Genomic DNA, 22,517 nt, shown 5'->3' with positions numbered 1-22,517 from the left:
GGATTATGCAATATAAATCAATCGTGTTAGTAAGTTGTAAATAATTTCCTGAAAAGGCGTTAAAAACAGGTTTCAACATACAAACCTCATTAGTAAATTAGGAGTTCCTGCCGCCGCCTTACACGTGCACACGTGATATTATTCTTCGTGATGATCAAATTTGGGACAGTATTATTCCGAATTCGGCGGCGTGTTTTCAGATTTGATAGCGGTTACCAAATTGGTCATTCAGTGAACTCAAAATAATGGGATCGAAGATGAATATTTATTATGTATATCTGGTTCCGATAGTAAAAACAGAAATACAAAGTACACATCAATGCAAACAAAAATGTCAATACGACGGAAACGAGCTACACACAATTTTACTGACTTTTTAAGTGAGTTTATATTTTTTTACTGAATAATAATAGTACTCTTAGGACAGGACGCAAGTGAAAAATTAGTTATTCATTAAATTATACGTAGATATTAATATATTATAGTACGGTGGTTCCTTAAAATAATGGGCAACAGAAGGTTTTAGAAGACACATTCTTGTCATTTGGATGATTTCAACAATTATTAATTGTGGAAACAATACTTTTACATACCTACGTAAGACATTTTCCTTGGCAGGGGTGAAAAAAAACTGAAGATGGTATTAGATAACAACTTTATAGGTTAGCTTTAGGTTCAGACAATTTCTGTTTTCAATCTTAAATTGTTATCTAACTAAATTAATTAAAAAATATTTAGATAATACATTTAAAAACATCTTGGATGGGATTGTAATAAAATACAATTTCAACTGTCCATTACACAAAACACACTAATTATTGCAGACGAGTTTGTTGAATCCTTTTCTCATAAACATAATTTTTTATATAATATTTTTTTGCGCGAACCTTCTTCCGATAAAATTTTCCGCAAAAACATTCTTTTACAAATACGTAAGCACAAAAATCTCAATTTGCTTATCGCGCAAGAGTTAATGGAGTTATGTAATCAAATTATGTAAGAAGCAGATAGCTTTCTTTGGTCATGATGATGTATTTTTGAATCTAGAAATAAACGCATTGAAAATAACGACGCAGCCACACAGGTGCAGAGTGAAAATTTTACATTCAAATTAATTAAATAATTACCCGTTTACTAGTTTTTTTAATTACCTCCAATTTAATTAATTTTGAATGGAAGAATATTATTATTGAAACGTGGCGTATATTTAATAAATTTAGTTGATTTGTCAAAAATATATACTTACTAAACTAGTGGCTTGTTCGGACTATAGCCTCAATCTAGTTAATCCCTAGTTTAGCATATAGTTTGTTTTGGTTGTATACAATAAATTTTATTTTTACACTCATCTTGGGACCCAGGTCTTTCATTCAAGCTATCAAACAACAAGCAAACCATCAGCCAAAACTTAAATCCATTAGAATTTAAATTCAAATTACATCAAGTACCTTTGGTCGATAGTATTAATATTAGAAAACAATATCACTGGTTTTTCCATTATTTCAAGTAAATAGTAAGTATATATTATTTAATATTATGCACTGAACTATATAGTTTACTTACGGGAAATAGAACTAGCGTATCTTTAATATAGAGAACCAACTCCTAGAAAAAAAATATTCAGATAAGATGGCATTAATTCTAAATTTAAATATGTATCACCATTGTGTCGTCAAAACCGGCTATGTACTTTCTGTCAAACTACAGAAGGAGAGAGGAGTAACATCATCGCGAATTTTAATTACCACATTAAAATAACATGCTAATTATATCGAATGGCCACCTTAATCGTTACGCGCTAGGCGCGTCTTTAGCGTCCAATGTATTAAATTAAAATTCCCAATGTTTTTACCTCTCCCATCGTACCGATACCGATAATAGGTATCGATGTAGTTTGATCTTTTTGCGTAATACGTCCCCCTTAATTTTATTTTCCTTTAATGTCATTAATTCTAAATTTAAATATGTATCACCGTTGTGTCGTCAAAACCGGCTATGTACTTTCTGTCAAACTACAGAAGGAGAGAGGAGTAACATCATCGCGAATTTTAATTACCACATTAAAATAACATGCTAATTATATCGAATGGCCACCTTAATCGTTACGCGCTAGGCGCGTCTTTAGCGTCCAATGTATTAAATTAAAATTCCCAATGTTTTTACCTCTCCCATCGTACCGATACCGATAATAGGTATCGATGTAGTTTGATCTTTTTGCGTAATACGTCCCCCTTAATTTTATTTTCCTTTAATGTACCCAACTGTATATTAATGTTGAATTTTTATTTTATTAAACACTCGAACAATTAAATATTTAAAACTTCAGTCGGGTAGGTGATTCAATACACGTCATAACTAGGGATTGCAATACCGGTATTTCAAAACCGGTATTACAGTATTTATTAATACCGAAATACCAGTTTTAACAATCCAAAATACCGAAATTTTCGGTATTAAGAAACCACACTCGTTTACGTTTTTGACGATGAATTTAATATTATTTCTTCATTAGTTTGTACTGTATTTCTTTTTCAATTGAGTGTATAAGTTATGTGCTGATAAAATGCAAAATATTGACTGAATCCAACATAGGTGAAATAACAAATGTTCAATTAAGTATTATTATTATAATTACAAGCGTTGAATTGAAGAAGCTTTTCCTGCAGCCGCGCTTATTTTTTTGAGGGCTTTAGTTGAAATTATTAATATATTCAAATTATTTGTAAAAATCACCAATTCTACAATATTGTGATTAATACATATTTGTAATTTTCACTATAATAAATGTAGGTACTTACCTAGGTAGGTTTTTTCTTTAACATAATGTTTTTAAAGAGATTGTAATAGCTATACCTACTTACTGATAAGTAGGTACTGACGTTTTAACGAATTCCGGTATTAATACCGGTATTGATATTTTCATTCGGTATTGCAATCCCTAGTCATAACGACATAAATACTGCCGATCAGGTAATAATGTTCGCGTCGTTTAATGAGATTTTTTTTCATAGATCTAATGACAATTTTAAAACATTTATCATTAGTTGAAAATCAGAAATGTACCTACAAGCATTGTCGGAAAATGACATATTATATACCAGAAGCATTAAATAAATGTGTGCATAATAGTAAGTATTAATTACAAACAGCATTACAAAGAAACGCCGCAGGTAAAATAACATTAAACAAGGAAATGCAAGAAAATGCATTTTAAATTAATGATACACAACAGCAAGTATGGTGGGAAGTGATTGAAACAACAATTTTATGAACGAACGGGTTTATTTTCAACAAAATATTATTTTTATTGTTAACAGCCGCAGGCCGTTAAAGAGCATTAAAAACGACATGTAGATACAATAAATAACGTAAGGACTTACGTAAATTAAACATATATAACACTTATTAACAAACACAAATAATAGCGACAATCAATTAATTCCAGTTAATAATTTCCGTGGACCGTACTTACTCATACGATGAAAATAAAAATTAATTCAAATCTCGCTTTTACAACTAGGCTAATGACAATTATGCATTTAAATTCAACTTATGTACTATACATTGTGAGATAGACGAAAAAGACGCTAAAGATTTTCGAAAGAGATACTGACTAAGTAATAATAGGATAGGTACCGAATACAATGTTACACCAACAGTAATTACATTATTACTATGCCAATGGGTTAATGTTATTAAATTTTGGAAACATCGTATTCACCACTGCATACAAACGAGGACTTGCGAGGTTTGCTTTGTATTTCGGATATAATCTACAATAAGAAAGATTATGATATGAATATTTATTTAGTCAAAAGCTTAAAATTATTTTTTATTATCAAAAATATTATTTTAGACCCGAATAATAATTGAAATAAGTAGAAAAATTCCTTACGATTACTTCAAATGCATAATTATCCAAAGCCAATCTGTGACTTTAACAGTCACAAATAGAGCGGAGATGTATCAAAAAATCAATTCAAACAACATGCATACAAATTGGTGATAATATAAAATTCTATTGGTTTCCCACATTAAAATTTCTTTAGGACAACATTTTATAAAGGTTTGCCAGCGAGAAATTCGTTACATCAGTAAAATATTAAATCTCAATTAGTGACATTTTTATTTCCATCTTATATCACATTGAAAATAGAGTATTCCAGTACTCAAGGGTAATTTTTGTGACAAGTCATACTAAACTCTGGTTGGCCGAACTTTGCTTTTTACTGAATTTTTTTGTAAAGAGTAGGTAATATATTTTTTTTAATTAGGTACTAAATAAATGCATTATACAATGAAGTTTATTTTTATATCAGAATATCGAATATAATGATGAGTTAGTGCACAAATATTATATATCCAATTTTTATCAAAAGTGAGTTAATATCGCCGAAATTGGGAAGGTATTGACTCATTAAAATACATAATATGTCCATTTCACCGTAAATTTTCAATCGACTCGAATCTTCAAAAATTCGATTTTCCCAAAACATAAGAAACTGGACATACAAGGAATGTGCACTTACCTATCGAATTAATATCTGAATAAAACTTCACGAGGTATTATTTTAATAACTTGTATGTTTATTTATATACATTTTAATCTTCTGCATTAAGCGCAACTCACTACGGCTATTGGATTATAATTAAAAGTTAAGTCGTACACGTCCACGGAAGTATTTTTAAAACCTCCCTCGCTTCTTATTAACAACATTTTTATGATAAAATTTTCACCATCCATCCATACAATTCATACACAAAGTAGCCCGAATACAATAATATGATACAGCTTATTAAAAAAGTGAGCATTTGAAAACTGAAACCGTGGAAGTCCATCCATAATGAAAGATGAGTAATAATTGTTGGGAGTATTTATCTATAAATATTATTTTTGAAATTACCACACAAAATATCACTTGGGTAATGTAAAAACAAAATCAGCAGTGTCCACAAATCGCATTTATTTATATACTGATACAACTTTCAAATTATCAATAAAATACATATTTTCAACCAAGAGTGGTTCTACAGCAAAATTAAAATAGAAAAAATGTATTGATAAAAGTTTTTTTAAGCTAGGTAGAACTCCATTATAATGATTTGAAAACAACGATTATGTTAATTGTATAATATTTGAATTACTTATGTTGACATCTATTTGGCAATACAAATATAATTACATTTTTAATTGGATCGTTCTGAGAATCAAAATATAACCCAAAATGGTCAGCATAAATAACTTTAATATTGTACAATACACCAAAACTTTCTTTCCAAACCAATATAAAACATATAATTATATAAAACTTAATAGTTTACAAATGTTGCCATTGTGTGGACACTGCCGACTTAGTACTCATCTACATCGCTCCAATTAACACAAAAAATAACGCGAATGCAATAGAATAAACCGTACAGATGATTCGTTGAAAACTGAAACCATGTATGTCAACATACTCGAATAAAGGAAACATGTAAAATTACTTCAGCATACTAGATTTTTAACGAGAAACAATATAATATATGGATACGACTGATCCACGTATATTAATATATATTACAAAAAAAAGTTTGATAAAATAATAAAAAATATTAAACTATCCCATAATATTGTTCAAAGCGTTAAATGAAATAAATAAAATTGATGAAAATGTCATCATGCTAATACTGTGCGAAGTTGAATGAAACGATTTCAGTTTTCAATGTTTCCGGTATACATAATATTATTGTGAAAACCAGCCATGTTCATGTTAACCAAACTGACTTACGCCTTTTCCGCTTTCAAATGCTCATATTGTAAAACAGGCGAAATGTCAAAAGGAATTATCGTGCGAATCTTCCTTTGCAAATATGCTCTAAGTTGCAACATGGGTCTAGCGAAACATGGCGAGAACTGGCGGATACATTTTCATTGCATAACATCTTACCGTAAGGTGGTATTAAACTGAACGCCTTCTACCGATTAGATTTAAAAATGCATATAATAAACTTATTTGGAAATGTGCAATAACACTGCCTACTTATTTATATCGAGAAGGTAAGAATGATTGCAAAAGATATTGATAAATTATTTCAATAGTAACTTGTTATAACTCCATAATAATACCTACGTGTACATGAGAGCCTCTAAAGATAAACACTTTAGGGAAAATGCTAATGTAAGATTTTTATGTAGGTACTTAATGTTGTATTTACGGCTATATGATTTTAAGGTTTTCTGTTTAATCCAATGATTATAATTAAGTAGTTAAGTACCTTTCGGCCAAAACGGACTTGAGGCACTCTTGCTCTGAGGTACATATATATATATATATATATATATATATCAAGACATTCGTTAAGTATGCATTAGACCTATACTTTTTTAAATATATTATCAACCAAATCGATGACGGCTTGACATAAAAATATATATATCACAAAAACTTAAATTAAAAAAATGTTAATTTAAAAAAAAAATTGTTCTTCAACATAAGCAATGTTTATTAAAATAATAAGTGTGATATGTATATTTATATCCATTTCATTGTGAAACTATTAGGCGAATTGAGAATAATACCAGCTTATACTCACGAATATGCACCATAGACCGATATAACAGTCGATTTAAGAGGCCAAAAGCTCTTACAAATGTTTAAAGGAATGTAGAGATTTTAAATCCATGGTTTTATTTTATTCACTGAGTTGTGGTTTTACTGTTATTTGTTACACAATAGTTTAAAAAAAATACAAAACAAAAAAGCATAGGTATAATGGACGCTTTTAGAGAAGTTTCTATAGTTGATAAAAAGGCGATTGGTATTGATAATTGGTGAGAGTAAAATATTTAAAGTTCAAAATGAGAGCACAAGTGAAAATACGATGCACACTTTCACTTTGTAACTGGTGAGACAGTCACCTTTTCACACGTACTGAAGCGAACAAAATACACTTAACACCACTCAACGAGAAGTCCACAATGAAAACGTATTCGATATCCCTCGAGCCACCCGTATAATATTTACCATTAATTTCCATATATAATAATAATATAAAAAATACAAGTATTCATCTCTCGCAAAATACTATTTCCTAAGTTTTAGTAAAGTTCGGGCAACAGAATAGTTGTCTGTCCGAAGAGATCGTGTCGCGGCGAGATTCCAAGCGAGAGCTTTTTCACTGCGAAAGCTCGGCTGAGGAAATAATATAGGTCGTTTAAGCATTTATAATTAATCGCTGTCACTTTCGCCAGCCGAAAGTGCAAAGTGCAAGTCCTGAAAACTCAGCTTTGTAACGTTAGGTTATCGCTGTGTTTACAATGTCAATTAATTTAAGTTAGAACGATGGTGGGAATACATAATTATTAAAATAGCAAAAGCCAAAATAAAATAATGTCGTTATTAATTTACAACCGGTTTTCGAAAAAAGATTTATAAATATTTTTATTAATTATGAGAGTGAGTAAGAATTTCGTCTTTGTATTTGTGGCCAACCCTCCCTCATCCAAAAGCGATGCTACAAAAGCAATCTGACATGGTAGAGGTAGAAGGTATTAAATCCAGTGGCTCATATTATCCCACGGAAATATTCAGTAGGTACCTAAGTGTTTAAAGATAACCGCCTTCAATATACAAGGAGAAAGTACCTATCTATATAAATAACACACCGATGTGATACTACACGCACCGAATGGAACAAATGGAAAGTAGTTATCTTTACAAATTTTAAACCAATTACAAATAGTTTAGATTTTTTTCTAATCGCGTCGGTCTTTAGACTTTTACCGCAGGTTTCTGATTGAACGTCGATGACTAATGATAAATAAATCTTCACTGCAGTGTGTACGTAAGTACAACGGCCACAGATGAATAATAAAATAACGTACCATTGGATCAGAGACTCTGGAGCCAACAAAAAAACTTTCTAGCAAATACAATAGCAACAGAATTTGATAAATGAATTGATATAATAATAACTCTGAAATGTTTTGTGAATTTAAAATGGATAGGAATTCAGAATGTAGGTACATAAGTACACAACACCAATAATATGTACATGTTGTTATATGTTTACAGATCAAGATTTTTTTCTAAACCGAAAAAATTAACTTTCAAGTTACGTCCCTTCTTGATTGTTCTTAAATATGTAGGGAAAAAATATATCGTAGTGATAGAAACCCTAAGTATCGTAACTTGCAGAGCATGGGGAAAATATTTTTAACCCCACAGTCAATGCCACTGTTAGAGTTAGCTGGTAACAAAGGAAGTAAAAAATAGGTAACTCAAAACGATTTTTTTACCATTTTGTGAATGAATTTATTTAAACAAAATTATTTTACTACGCGTGCGGCTATTTTAATATTGTAGATAATTAAAACTAGCGTAATGTAAAAAATATTATTTGCTGAAAACATGGTCTTGTCTTCTAATGGACTTTTAAAGATAACTAATTATGATTTAAATAAAATAGGTTCCTAAAGACTGAAGCCCAACATTATTTCATGTATTAATATGAACTATTGACGTCACTCCGAATACATATTTTGTAAAGTACCAGATCTAATAGACATTGGGGGGACAAAAATAACGTAAAGCCATCTGAAGTTTTGTGCTGTAATTTTTAACATGTGGAGACTCCTGATATATTTAAAATATAACATTTTTAAGTAAACCTCAATATGTCCCTAGGCACAATACTATGCCATGTCCCTTGGTGGGTACAATGCGTGGATTTATTTACAATAATAAATATTTACTATTTTTGAACTGATTTATTGGCATTTTTAATATCAAAATAAAACAATTTTAGATAATGGGAAATACTGTGTTTCCCTAGGGTACAGACTTTCCCCTACGCAATTCGCGCAACAGCGTTAATTTCAAAATGCTCTCAAAGGATGATTAAACTGAAAGTTTTATTGCGAGACTGTATTTTTTAATATTTATTTAACTTTTAATATTTATATTCGTCAAGAAGCAGCGTGATTGCAATTCAACACACTCTCAGAGACATACATAAATGCATATGTTTAAATAACTATTATTTTTTCACTGTTGAGATGTCACTTGATCTGTAAACATATAGCAGTCTAACTCGTAAAACGTAAAGTTTAAAATGATTTTTATCACTAACAAAAAAAACTAGATAGATATTCTGACTATGCGCATTTGTTAATCAAATATTCCCATTCCATCGTATATTTTGCGTCCTAAACATTCGATTAAATGACATTGTAGTTTTGCATTACTCGCATTGCCAACTTGTAAACCATTTCATTTACTTCACCGTTAGCAAAACGAAAGTGAAAATTCTACCGCCATATATATATTATAATATATAAGTGTGGCATTTTATTATCACCAGTGCAATGCGTGCGCGGAATATTAAAGCGAAACAAAAAAAACAATAATAAAACTAAACAAACACCTTAAATAAAATGAAAGGCTTGTGATTCGATAATCTATCATTAAAATCGCCCGTGTGTTCAAGACCTTAGAAAAGATACGTGCGCATTCCAATATTAAATATAATGGAACATTTTAAAAACATATTTGTATGCAACCATATATACTCAATACCTATACGAAAACTATGCATATATTTCATGTATTTCTTATGAAGTTTTAATGAAATTAACTTAGGAAGTATTATCATACTTTGCTAGGTGCATAATTAATTATTAATAATAGACTATTTTCGAATCACAAGCGCTTTACGCGTATAATATGACGTGCCCACGTCAGTGTAAAGAAAATTAAAATGTCCTACCAAAGAATAAACAAAAAAAATATATTAAGAAGTAAATAACGAAAAAACCACAAGCTACAAAATAATAAAAGAATAAAAATATTTAAAAACAAATAGAAAAAAAAATCCCGCGAGCTGTGAGCATGTCGTGAAATAACATTTTTTTGTAAAAAAAAAAACGCGGGAAAAAATCTCGACTCGATCGAAAGAAACTTAATTCTTACCCATCAAGAAAAACACCGTAACCCTTCCCTTGGCAAGGTACATTTTTCCTAACCTAACCATTAATAATATTTTTTTTTAACATGCGATTTGTTATATACGGAAAACATTCATTGTATGTAATGTCCCATATAGGTAATAAATTGTAACACAACGTTGATTCATATTACTAGGACTGTTAACCAAATTAAATGATATTACAATAAAAACGAGAAAATTTTTTTATATCAGAGAAATTTATATTTGCAATGTACCTTCGCATGGTTCATTCAATTCACTGATATCCATTATCACTTGGATTAATTAAATATAAATTCAATTTAACGAATAAGAAGTATTGTATTTAGTTTTCTTTGCGATATTATTACTCAATGATGTATGTCGAAAATATCACATTTTTTTAAATTTACTGATGACTTATGTACCAAAATACAGAACGAAAAATGACATCAAATGATTTTTACAGTGCATTTCCGACATAAGTATTAAAATTTAAATCATTCGCCTGATAACCAAGGATGTCAATGCGTTACATAAAATTCTGGTGATAGTGTAAATCATTTTTTAGTCTTATCTAACGCACAGTGCATGCATAACGCGAAATAAGAAAGATTTCTTAATTTTCACGCAGGGGGTATATTGCCAAGAGGAGGGTCACAGGTGAGCCAAACTATTCCGCATGGCTTTCCAAAATTGATACCTACAAGATAACTACTGCCACGTATGGTATGCAAATACGATAATAATATATCCGTATGTAATCATTGCTTTTTATTTCGCCCATCTGCAATCCACTCATGCCAATCAGCCGGTAAATATAAAATAACTAATTTTATTATTCTAATAAAACTGCTGTGCATTTAAACCAAAAAATAATGCATGTAAATTGATGTAAATTGCTGTAGCTTTACGTTTAAATGTATTTTCAATGCTTATATACTTTACACACACTTTCAAACTATCGTAAGCGGCCTGAGAAAGTAAACTAATATAAAAAAAAATGAATGTATCTGATTTCAAACAATTTCATATTTCACTGTGTTTCGTGTTTATTTCAAACACATCGACGCTAGAAATAGCTGTCTTCATAAGACTACACAAATCAGTTGAAATTTCAATAATAATGCATGGTTTTGTGTACTTCTAAGTCCGGATATTTTAATTAAAATACAATTTTCTTTCGCTTAGTGGGAAATATTTTTCTACCGAGAATTGAACGTTGAGATGTTATGTAATTCTATGTATTGATCTGTTGTAAAACAAGTAGTTTCAATGTCGCATACTTATTAGACTGTGGTGACATGCACATTTTTATTGGCCATTCAATATTTGTAATCTGAGGTAAATTTAAGATAGTGAAAAATTGATAATTTCGAGATGGGTATATTATTCAGTTTCACATAGTTATCTGAAATCTTTCCTTTGGTCAATCCATACTATTAATGATGGAATTCCATAGTCAGATTCGGTAATTTTACCATTAAATTTCTTTTCACAATATACAGGAGAAACTTTGAACTACAGATTTTGAAAATATTTATTGGGAAGACAATTCGTTTTATATTAGATTCAAGATGTATTATGCAACTTGAAAAATTGTGTAGCGTAACGATTGGAAAATTTGTAAGTTCCTGCGAAAAAATACTCAATAATGCTTTCTTTAATTGTGCACCCGAGAGGTAAATTAGGTTAATCTTAAAATGCCATTTTTCTAATCGTGACATAGATTAATATTCTTTTGTTATTTAGGTACAATACACATCCCTATTTATTTATTTAAATATTTTAAATCATAGAAATGATATCGCAAACATGTTTTATTAGATGGCGTCAGGGTTAAATTTTTATTACACAAAACATTTAAGAATGTGGCATTCTTATAAATAAGTATCGGAATTTGAATTAATTTCACGCATTCGCAATGACATTTCACACGAAAAGTGAAAGATGCGTGTTGGAATCCCCGACTGTAGTAATTTTCTGTTCTTTTTTCAAAATAATTAAGTAAATTGCCACAACTGGAAAAGTTGAATTTTTTAAAACAGCCCACTTCACCTCTCGGCTCCAGATTTATTACGACAGTACACCTATTCGGGCCAGGTGGGCAAGAAGTAAGTACGGTAAACCGTTTCACATCGACGTCGGCATGAGAGATTGCAAAATAGGCAAATACAATAACTCCGAAGATACGAACGCTAAATAATAGACTGTATTCAATTGGATATTAGATGCGATGGGTTAATAATTACCTCGCGCACCGTACATCATCGTATCCGCAGTTGAAACTCGAACTAGCAGTGGGATTTGGGTCGGTGTTCAACGAGTTGTTAATTTTACCTACTGAACTAGAGAGAAAAGGCAGCTCTTCATTCACGGAACGGATATAAGTTGCGAGATAAACCGTCTACGGATGCATCAGTATATCGGTGATGACTGGTGACATTATCATTAATCGGCCAGATTATAAAACGGGATATGTTATATTAATTAAAAATCAACCTGTAGTAAGCTAATTGATTAATTAAATCACTGAATTCGTTCGGTTATTTCTCACTACCTTAATACAGAATTACCCTAAGTGAAATTGTATCTAAAAATGTGTCTAGTATGAGGAAACTTGTAATGTGTAAATTCCGACGATGTACAGAAAGATCTAATTGATCAATAAATTAATGTTTTTATAACAAAAATATCACTTTACATTTATCAAATAACATTTGTTAAAATATGACATATTTTTAAGTAAATTTTCAATCGGTTTCATGAACACTTAAATAATTGTCTGGTTATTAGGCTTTGTCTGCTTTAAGGTAGTGATCTGCGTCTTAAAGTGAACTATTTAATAATTTTTTCTTGCTAGTAACGATTTTAACATTTTTTTTTTAATATGTTTGTATTATAAATATTGTTTGCATTGTTAGCAGATATAGATGCACTATCCTAATGTTTTAACTCACTTGAAGACGCTGTGTTGAAATAATCGGACTCCTGTATTGTATCAATTCATCACAAACCATGCCAAGTCTGGTACTTTGTCGACAAACATTGCGTGTACGAATTTTGTTTATACTTTCAATAAAAAAATCTACATCACTCTTTCTCGTCACTTAATTTTAGAAATAAGCCTATTGGACAGTCACTGCCGCTTGTAGGTCCGTCGTCGATTCACCACACTTCAAAACATTTTCAATCACTTCTGTTTCACACGGTTTCTGTTCACGATTAGGATAAAAGAAAGAAGTACGCTCGCTGGTCACTGCAGAAGGGGACGTGGAAAAGAACTTGATTTCCAAATCCCTGTGTCCATTCAACGAAGTCACAATAGCAGACGACACCTCTAGACTGACTCCGTGCGAGGACGAAGATTTGAATAAGGCGTCCGGAATCGATCCAGACCACGGTGGCTCTGCTTCTTTCCAGTCGTTCATAACTTCAGGAGATTCCAAAGACTTAATTCCTCGTCTTCCGCCACCAATAACACCCACACCAGGAGTCGCAGATCGATCTCTGTGTATATCAGTGTCAGATCTATGCGGAGTTGATTGCCTATCGTATTCAGAAATGCGTAGATTTTCGACTGAATATCCTGAGCACGGTTCGCTCCAACTTCTCCTTAAAAGCGTATCCTTATCAGGAAACTGATTCTTGCCATTCGCTGAGTATTCTATACCAGCAGGAGGCGTAAGGAACGGAGAGTAACAGTGTTGGTCTATATCCCAGATGGAATGTCCTGATGGGTCGCAATATCTACACTGACAGACGGCCGGCGAACATAGCCGAATAGCCTCAAACAGCGACGATGAATCGTCTGATTCGTTATCGTCGACCTCTTCGAAACTGTGATGCAACTTCGGTTCGTCACAGGCATCGCGCAATCTCTGAGAATCATCAGTTCTACTTTCAGATTTCACTATTTCGAGACGGTCACTATTTCCTGAACTATCACGGAAAGACTGGCCAAAGTCGATTGATTTCAGGCCAGCAACGCAACTGAAAACACTAGAGTCTGATCTGTCATACCGAATCGGCGAATAGGACACGGCGGGTTCTCCGGCTAGATCAGTGACCTGATCCTCGTCGGGTTTTCCCTCGTCGGCCGCTTTCTCTTGCGAGTTTCCGTTGAGGGGCTTCCTGTCTTTCTTCCGCCTTTTTCTCGGTTTTATAATGCGCGGTAAACATGTTTCCGAATTGGCTGAGCCAGAACTCTCATCACTCGTTACGCTCAACGAATCCATATTCAAAGCAAGATGTGCATTATTTCTAGCAACGACCACGGCTTGATCTTTACCCTCGAATCTGTTTTCCTTCGGCAGATTTCCTTCTCGGAGTTTTTTGGTGGTGAAATCTTGCTGAGGAGGAGGACGGCAGGCGGGGGACGCCGGATACTGGCCAAGATTATGATGCTGGTACTGATTCTGCTTTCGGGTGTTGTATCGACGGGAAAGAATTAGAGGAGCGCCTTGCGTATGCAAAGCCAATCTCGAAAGTGGCAGGTGTCTTCCTTCAGCAAACTCTGATCCGCAAGCTCCACCATTAATCGGTTGCATAGGTTGCCGGTGGAACGGTGGGCCTTGATTCATCGGCTGAGGTTTCTTACTTCTTCGCCCAGCAGTCGATATGAGAGGTACGCCTGCCCAATTATTTTGGTTTTGGCAGTAAGGCGGCGGCCTGAAGAGACCATCTGATGCGACATACCCGGGGCGATAGACTCCAGGACCCGGGACGAAATGCGGTGGTTTTGGCGATGTTCGCCTATCAATCTTGTTGCCATAATTTGGGCCGTATTTATGGGGTGAGGCGTGAGCACGGGAAGAGTTGGAGATGAGACAGCTTCCGATGTATCGTTCGACGTGAAGACCACCCGTCTGGGAGGCGGGGCTCATGTTTTGTAGATGCGGGTCGAATCGAGTCACTTAACCCATTTTCTGCAGCGTATCTGATCCCGCGATGATTGTTAGTTCCGTTCACTTTCTCGGCTAACTGAGGACTTTTCACAAAGCACGAATTTTGACGGTTTCAACTTTTGTGGATTAATCTCTGTCCGTTTAGATATCTATCGTCCCACTGCGTTGACTAGAACCGAACCGAGTAACTCCCGCGAACTTGTTTATGTTGAGGTAGCGCGCGATGTTGTTGTTGCGCGTCAAGCGTCAACATTCGAGTGTGGGATTTCGTAAAATGAGGACCGTCGCGGCTGGCGGCCGGCGGTAAACTGAATGGGCTGTAGCGGTCGCCCACCTGAGCGGCGCGCCGGTAAGTGGGCCTGTCAGACGCGGCACACTTTCCGCCTTGCCGCCTGCACCCCTCGATTTCCCCCCGCTTCCCACCCTTAAGACCGCTGTCTCCCCTCTTTTCCCTTCTGCAGCATGCGTACGCCGCTTTCGATGTAGCAGATATTCTCAATAATTTTTACTTTTAAAATATTTTTTTAATTAGTAGTACCTAAGTAGACTGAGATCCGTATGCAATGCCTTAATTCGATCAAAGGACGAAAGGGTTAAAAATCCAAGGAATATTAATAATTGCTAGTTGTTGCCAATTGAGAATTGCCAAGCAAAAAACGACCCAAATGGAATAGTACAATTTAGTACTTTAGTAGTATTTTAATAGTACCTACATCAACGACGAGGAATAAGTTGAGTCGCTTGACGCATTCGTTAAACACTAAGGATACCACGAGTGCAGCGCTCGAAATGGAAAAATTTACGAACCGGAGCGCTCGACAGTTTTCTGAAGATTTTTACATACGAGGGTGGGTCAATAATTCCTTAGAAAAAAGCATTAAAACAGTTTTTATTTTTGTATTTTTTTTTTATTTCTCAACATAATCTCCTTGGAGCTCAATACACTTGGTTAGACGTTTCTCAATTTTTTTTAAACCGCCAGAAAAATAAGTTTTCGGAAGGTCCTCAAAATAAGCATTTGTCCGATCGATGACTTCTTCATTTGAAAAAAAACGTTGTCCACTTAGCCATTTTTTTAAGTTTGGGAAAAGGAAAAGTCACTGGGGGGGCTAAATCTGGCGAATACGGTGAGTGGTCGACCAATTCGAACTTCAATTCTTCAATTTTAGCCATTGATTGTAAACATGTGTGAACACGGGCATTGTCCTGATGAAAGAGGATTTTTTTCCTGTTTCAATGAGGCCGTTTTTCTTCAATTTTGTTTTTTAGCTGGTCCAATAAAGATGCATAAAAATCCCCTGTTATTGTTTTTCCTTTTTCCAAATAGTCAACGAAAATAATTCCACGTGCATCCCAAAATACAGTAGCCATAACCTTACCAGCTGATTTTACGGTTTTCGCCTTCTTTGGACATGGTTCGCCTTTCGCAATCCACTGCTTTGACTGTTCTTTCGTCTCGGGAGTATAGTGGTGTATCCATGTTTCATCTACAGTCACAAAGCGACGAAAAAATTCATCCGGATTGCGTTGCATGAGCGACAACAGGGCTTTAGAGGCCACCACCCTATTGCGTTTATTGTCGACTGTGAGCAAACGCGGCACCCATCTTGCAGAAATTTTTTTCATGCCCAATTTGTCATGTAATATAGAAATGACTCTACCTTTTGAGATCCCTGTAACCTCAATTATCTCACTCAACTTTAATCTTCGGTCACTTAACACCATATCGTGGATTTTATTGATCATTTCTGGTGTAGTCACCTCTACAGGACGTCCTGAGCGTGGTTCATCCTTTGTTGATGTACGACCACGTTTAAATTCATTTAACCAGTTATAAATAGTTGCAGGTGAAGGAGCAGATATGCCGTGAACTAAATCCAACTCATTTTTTATTTCCTTTGCTGTTAACCCTTTTATATTAAAATGTTTAATAACAGCTCTAAACTCAATTTTCTCCATTTTCCATTTTTCCATTTTCCACAAGCAATTTTTTTTTTTAAATGTACGAGAAACACACAACAACCCGACCAATCTGATTGAAACTTCGCAGCATACTGAATCGGTAGTGCCGCTGCATGAAAACAAACCGCTTACAGTACTAGTCGCGCCACCTGTCGGCTTTTCTAAGGACTTATTGACCCACCCTCGTAGTAAAGTTATCACGGCCTATCCAGCTCAGACGGTCAAATTATTTATTCCACGAGACGGAGCGATAATTTTACCGATTTCACGAACAGGAACGGCGCTCCGGTGCGTTCCGGTCCATTTCGAGCCCTGCACGAGTGGTCATTCACTGAACCACATAGTCCGTCGGCGTTACAGTGATTTTACCATATCGCGTTGATACTGTTGTTTGCCACTTTAAGAGTTGATAACATTCAATAATAGTGTCTTCTTCGTTGATGGTGCATATGACCAGTACTGGTGGTAGACGCTCATTGACTATTCAACGGCTTGGACCACGGGGCGACAGGGCTCTAGCGTGGGTGCCCGTGATCAAGTGGGGCACGGATAAGGGTTGATCAGATAAATGAGATAAACCCACTTCACAAATTTTCTCTAATAGTAAAAAAGTCGCCTGCAGCACTATTAATAACATTTTAAAATATGTGACTGTACAATACAATTGATGAATACTGTGTGTGTTTTAATAGCGACTTCAAAACGATTATAATATGGTTTGAAATTATACATAACTAGAGGGAAACTAATATTATCTGCTTTGGCAGCATTATTCGCAAATAAAAAAGAAAATGACCAGCTTTTCGTGTCTTTGCTTTCGCTACGTACTTCTTACCTACTGACTTTCTATTTGTGCGATTATATGTGATTGTTCATTATATTAAAAAAAAAAAAACAATCTTTTAGGTTAGGATCTCAATAGGCTATGGTGATGTTATAAGACCATACACAGACAATCTTATACAAATAAATTAGGAACCCACTGCTACCTGCAGTTAATTTATTTATGTTCATATATTGTATCCTTTTAAAAAGCAGAATATTTATAATTAATTACGAGTCCTCGAGATAATTATTGCAAGTAGCATTATTTTTTCAAAGCGTCCCGCTGTTTACGACACCTGAGCAAAATGGAACGCCGAATATGCTTCGATCTGAGCTCCTCCGTTAATGAAAGCATTCTCAGTCACCAGTCAGCCGACGAGTGAGCCACAACAATTTACTACCGAGGAACGTTGGACATTTTCCATAGACAAAAGAAAAAAACGACCATTATTAATTAACTATTCATACTTAGTCCCAATATTTACAGTAGTTGTATCTTATCATACACGGGATAAAATTGTTAATGGAAAGTATTGTGCAGTCATAAATCCAGTTAAGCATTTCCCATTAACTATGAATTTATTTACATCCTGTAATAAATATTGTTTACACGAAAAATTACTGTACTTGACGGATCCTTAATATATTGTACAAGGTTAACTAACGAAACTTCAAATGATGTGATATTAAATTTGTACTTATTTATTTGTATCGTTTGGGGAACGGGTTCCCTGCTCGTGGGTTTTCTTAGATGTTAACTGAGGTAACTAGTTACCTCAGTATAAAATTAATAAAAGTGCAACTTACATTATACATATGTATTAAAATAATAATTAAATGATAAATGCTAATTTAAAAGTAGTAGCATTTAGAAATCAAACTGAGTTTAGTAAACCAAATGTAATGTGGCGGAGAGTCGCAACTTGAAAAACGTTTGTTTGACTTAAAGTATAGGTAGTTACTAGAATAATTAATGGCGTTCAGGATATAAAGCTATCATCAGAATAGTTTTAGTCACAAACTCAAAACTGTAGATTTAACGCAAAACTTTGTCTCTTGCCAGTTAACAGAGTTCTTCTACGTACCTACAGTAACTACATGGCAATTCAATTAATTATTGGAAATATTCTGAATCCCAAGAATATACACGATCTTAGTAATGTTGATCAAAATTCACATAAAAAGCCGAAACTATAATCCACATAATATAATTGATGAAATTGTTCACAGAACAAAACTACGCTAAATTGGTATCTATTGACTGTCTCATGCGTGTATCCTACTGAGTCGTCCCATTGTGCCTAAAACGCAATTTTTAACCAGTTTGTACTTTCCGTAGTTGCATATAAGTGCGAATAATGGACCTTTCGTAAAAGAGAGATTCAGAAAATGAAAAGTTGCACAGAGTGATATGACATGCTGGACATAAGGCGTAACGACAAAAAACGGAATTGTTGGAAATAGTAAATATGCAAGTTCGCTAAAAATCCCACATGGAAATGTTCTCTTAATAAAGGACGATCGCTGGACAAATCTAGTCATTCCAGAGAACACAAACTTAATAGAAACTGGCTTACCCTACCGGGTGTGGCATAACAGGTTGCAGATGTCGAATATGGAGAAATATGAGATAAACTTAAACACGTGTTAAAGAATATGTTATTTTCAATAGTTACGTATGTATCATAATATGCATTAAAGTTTGTCCGGTAAACAAAACACGCATTCCATATTTGAACGCTTTACGTTCCTAAAGTAATACAGCGAAAGCTGTTTCAAAACATGGGGTTTACACATTTGTATGTTATTAATCTTTTCTATGAGTCATCTAGTGTTACCCAACCCCAATAGGTATAAAATAATGTTCAAAGGGTAAACATAGACGCCGTAGTTGGCCGACAAAATAATTAACTTCTTCGGAAGTATGTGGCAACGCGAGAAGTATAACCAGCTTAGATAGACCTTCATCAAGCAGTGGGTAAATCCAGGCAGATGATGATAAAAATTTATTGATGCATTTATAAGACAGAAACTACAACCACGTGTAAATTTATGTACTGTATATAATCATAAGTTAATTTACAGTAAGTATAATATAATTTAAAAATATGGTGACTATATCGTAGCAAAATTAAGGCAATGTTCGAACATGTCCACACACATTTGTTATCTTCTATTGAAATCCAATAATTTTCAACAAGCAGATATGCCACAAAGAACGACAACAAAACATAAAACCCACGGGGCATAACGAGACACGGATACTCTACTTTCGAAATGTTAAAAAAACAACAACAAAGATTTAAAAAAAAATGTACACTGAAGTACAAGAATGATTTCTCACCAGAAGGTGGCTATCTCTAACTAAACCCTGACAATAAAATATAATACCAATGGTTTTGTTTTTATAAATAAATACATAATAAAATTATATAAATGATTTATTGATTATTGACGAGTGAAAGTGGATTCAATTTTTTTTATTGACGCGTGGGTTATGTTAAGATTGATTATTTCAATAATAATCCTATAATACAAGTCATAGGGAGTTCAGTTCTAGAGACAGTATTATATTGATGAGAAATACTTGGTAAAATTTCGAAATTTGACGAGCAGATATAAAATGTGACAGCACAGCTAGTCTATTGTAGTTTTAATAATATGCTTATTAATTTATTGTGTATTCAAGCGGTTTTGACTGGTGTAGAAATTGGTTTCCTAAAATTTAGATTATTAATTAAAATACTATGAATACAAAATTTCAAGTCTGTATAAATAAAATAGCTATTAATTCAACTATATTAGAAAGTATTTTAATGTTAACTTCGCCACTCACTTTTTTTTCAAATGTGAGTAAGATACTAAATAAGAATGGTAGGTACTCTAAAAGTCTTCTTTTTAAAAAATTCTAAATATTTTTTTACACCAGTCCCTCCTGCATTAAAAATTAAACTGTGAATATGTCAAAACATTAAATGTTTACATTTAGCGTGAGGAGGCAATATGAACCTTTGAAAATGATAACATTGATAACAGTAGATTTTCAGGTATTGCGATGACATTACTTTCCATTCAAACATATTATGAGCGGTCCTGAGCTCCAAGTATGGGTTCCCCCATACAACGTTCTTCTTATACTGATGCAATCGATTTGAAATTGCCTCCAATCGTTTCAACATGTAAATTTAATGTGATAATAAGTTGGGGTACTTATATTTAATTAAAACAAGGTAAGTATCACTAAATAATTAATTTGTGGAATTTAATATATGTATGTACTTATAATACATATAATTCTACCATGCAAATGTTGAGTAACAGCATCCAGGATCCGATAGATGCGGACTCGAGTCCCCCTCGGCGTCAGCGTTTTTGCGAAATATTTTCATTATAAGTAGATACCTACCTATGTTTTCGAAATTATGCATGTTACATATGAAGTGTTGGCATATTAGATAAATTCTTAAATATATGTGACTTGACACTGGTTAGCAAATAAAATGTCCCCATCTATTACGATGAGGTAGGTATTTATCAGTGGCGAGAGGTGGAGGTAGGCTGTTAAGATTCGACATAAAAAGTGCACACTAAGCATTGTCAGTCATTCATATTTTGTTTTCATTGAACGAAGAATACAATTTGCGGATGGATGGTGCTGGTTAGTTTTTAAAGTTCAATTAAACCATGCAGAAGCCAAAGCATAATAGTTTAGGTACACTATGGGCGATCCGACATATTAAACAGTGCGCACTTTTTCAGTCATACTTATTTGTTTTCGTTGAATTAAGAATACATGTTACAGATGGCATTGGTTAGTTTTTTTAAATTCATTAAGCCTGTATATATCAAACCATAATCGATAAAAATAGTCGTCTATCTATAAAATATCTAAAATTGTGTATGATTTAATGCAATAAACAGATAACCGAATATGATTTTACTATTAGGTATGTACTATGGCTTGGATTAGGCAGGATTTAATTGAATTTTGAAAACCAATAAACACTATCTACAATATACATTGTAGTCTTAGTTCAATGAAAACAAATACGTTCGAGTGACAAAGTTTAGTGTGCACTAGTTATGTCAGATCTAAGCAGCCTACCTCCACCCTTCACAATTTGTATTTTCCCATGTGTTTATCATTCCTTTAAATTTACCGTGTATCTTCCATCTTCATTTCACTTATGTTGATATCATATGCGAGCAATATTTCAAACCAAATTCAAGGGTTTAGGATCACAGGGGCCTATCTACAATAACAGAGTTTTGAGATAAACGCAAATAAAGATTTTGCTGCTATGAAACTCGTTAAATAAGGCATATTTTACTGAATTATATCTTGAAATATAAGTACCTACGACATAGAGCATAAATATGATTACGGCATTATCGAAACTAGTGTTAACTCAAAACATGCATTTTTGTAGTTATGCCACAAAATGACCGATTAATATAAGTAGGTAGCTATTAACAGTAGGTATTACCACATAAACTATAATTTGCCTATTTTTTTAATCAGTATTTGCCAATAACACATTTTTTGGGATAAATCGTTTGCTCTAGAAATGCAAAACGTGGTCCAATCATTTTTTTACATACAACTTAGAAAACTGTTATCTTCGTGCATTCGTATATGTATTTTATACAAGTCAATGTTGATATAAACTGAATTGAATACTTCGTTATTTTTCATACATCTACTGACATACAGCCGTTTCTTTAGTTTAGATCAGTGGTCGGCAAAACGCGGCTCGCGAGCCACATGCGGCTCTTTGGCCCCTTGAGTGCGGCTCTGCCACAAATGCCCTCTGCCCTATTTTACATGGCTACAAAGAAGAAACAAAAAAAAAACGGAAAAAATACGAAAACCGT

The 22,517-nt window shown here is 33.5% G+C and overlaps 2 protein-coding genes and 1 long non-coding RNA gene across 3 annotated transcripts in view; 1 reads left to right on the top strand and 2 right to left on the bottom strand.

Annotated features, from left to right (window-relative positions):
* twin (CCR4-NOT transcription complex subunit 6-like twin) overlaps positions 1 to 22,517 on the bottom strand; it is a 518,909-nt gene that overhangs the window by 412,661 nt on the left and 83,731 nt on the right. The gene's annotated exons all lie outside the window — the stretch shown is intronic.
* Positions 1 to 22,517, top strand: part of LOC147073388 (uncharacterized) — a 151,786-nt gene that overhangs the window by 52,303 nt on the left and 76,966 nt on the right. The gene's annotated exons all lie outside the window — the stretch shown is intronic.
* On the bottom strand, positions 3,264 to 15,207 carry LOC147073389 (uncharacterized). Its single transcript, XM_085945264.1, has one exon. It carries the CDS (start codon positions 14,832 to 14,834, stop codon positions 13,077 to 13,079), a length of 1,758 nt encoding a protein of 585 aa, XP_085801390.1. The 5' UTR covers positions 14,835 to 15,207; the 3' UTR covers positions 3,264 to 13,076.

This window comes from Rhyacophila brunnea, unplaced genomic scaffold (genome assembly GCF_057557595.1).
Source record: "Rhyacophila brunnea isolate RB1 unplaced genomic scaffold, BYU_Rbru_1.0 scaffold_18, whole genome shotgun sequence".
Classification (NCBI taxonomy): Eukaryota; Metazoa; Arthropoda; class Insecta; order Trichoptera; family Rhyacophilidae; genus Rhyacophila; species Rhyacophila brunnea.
The sequence above is the reverse complement of the archived record's forward strand: the minus strand, read 5'-3'. Positions and strand labels throughout refer to the sequence as shown.

Bases quoted from the DNA above. Each gene is read 5' to 3' on its own strand.
- LOC147073389 (XM_085945264.1), bottom strand. From the start codon at position 14,834: ATGAGCCCCGCCTCCCAGACGGGTGGTCTTCACGTCGAACGATACATC.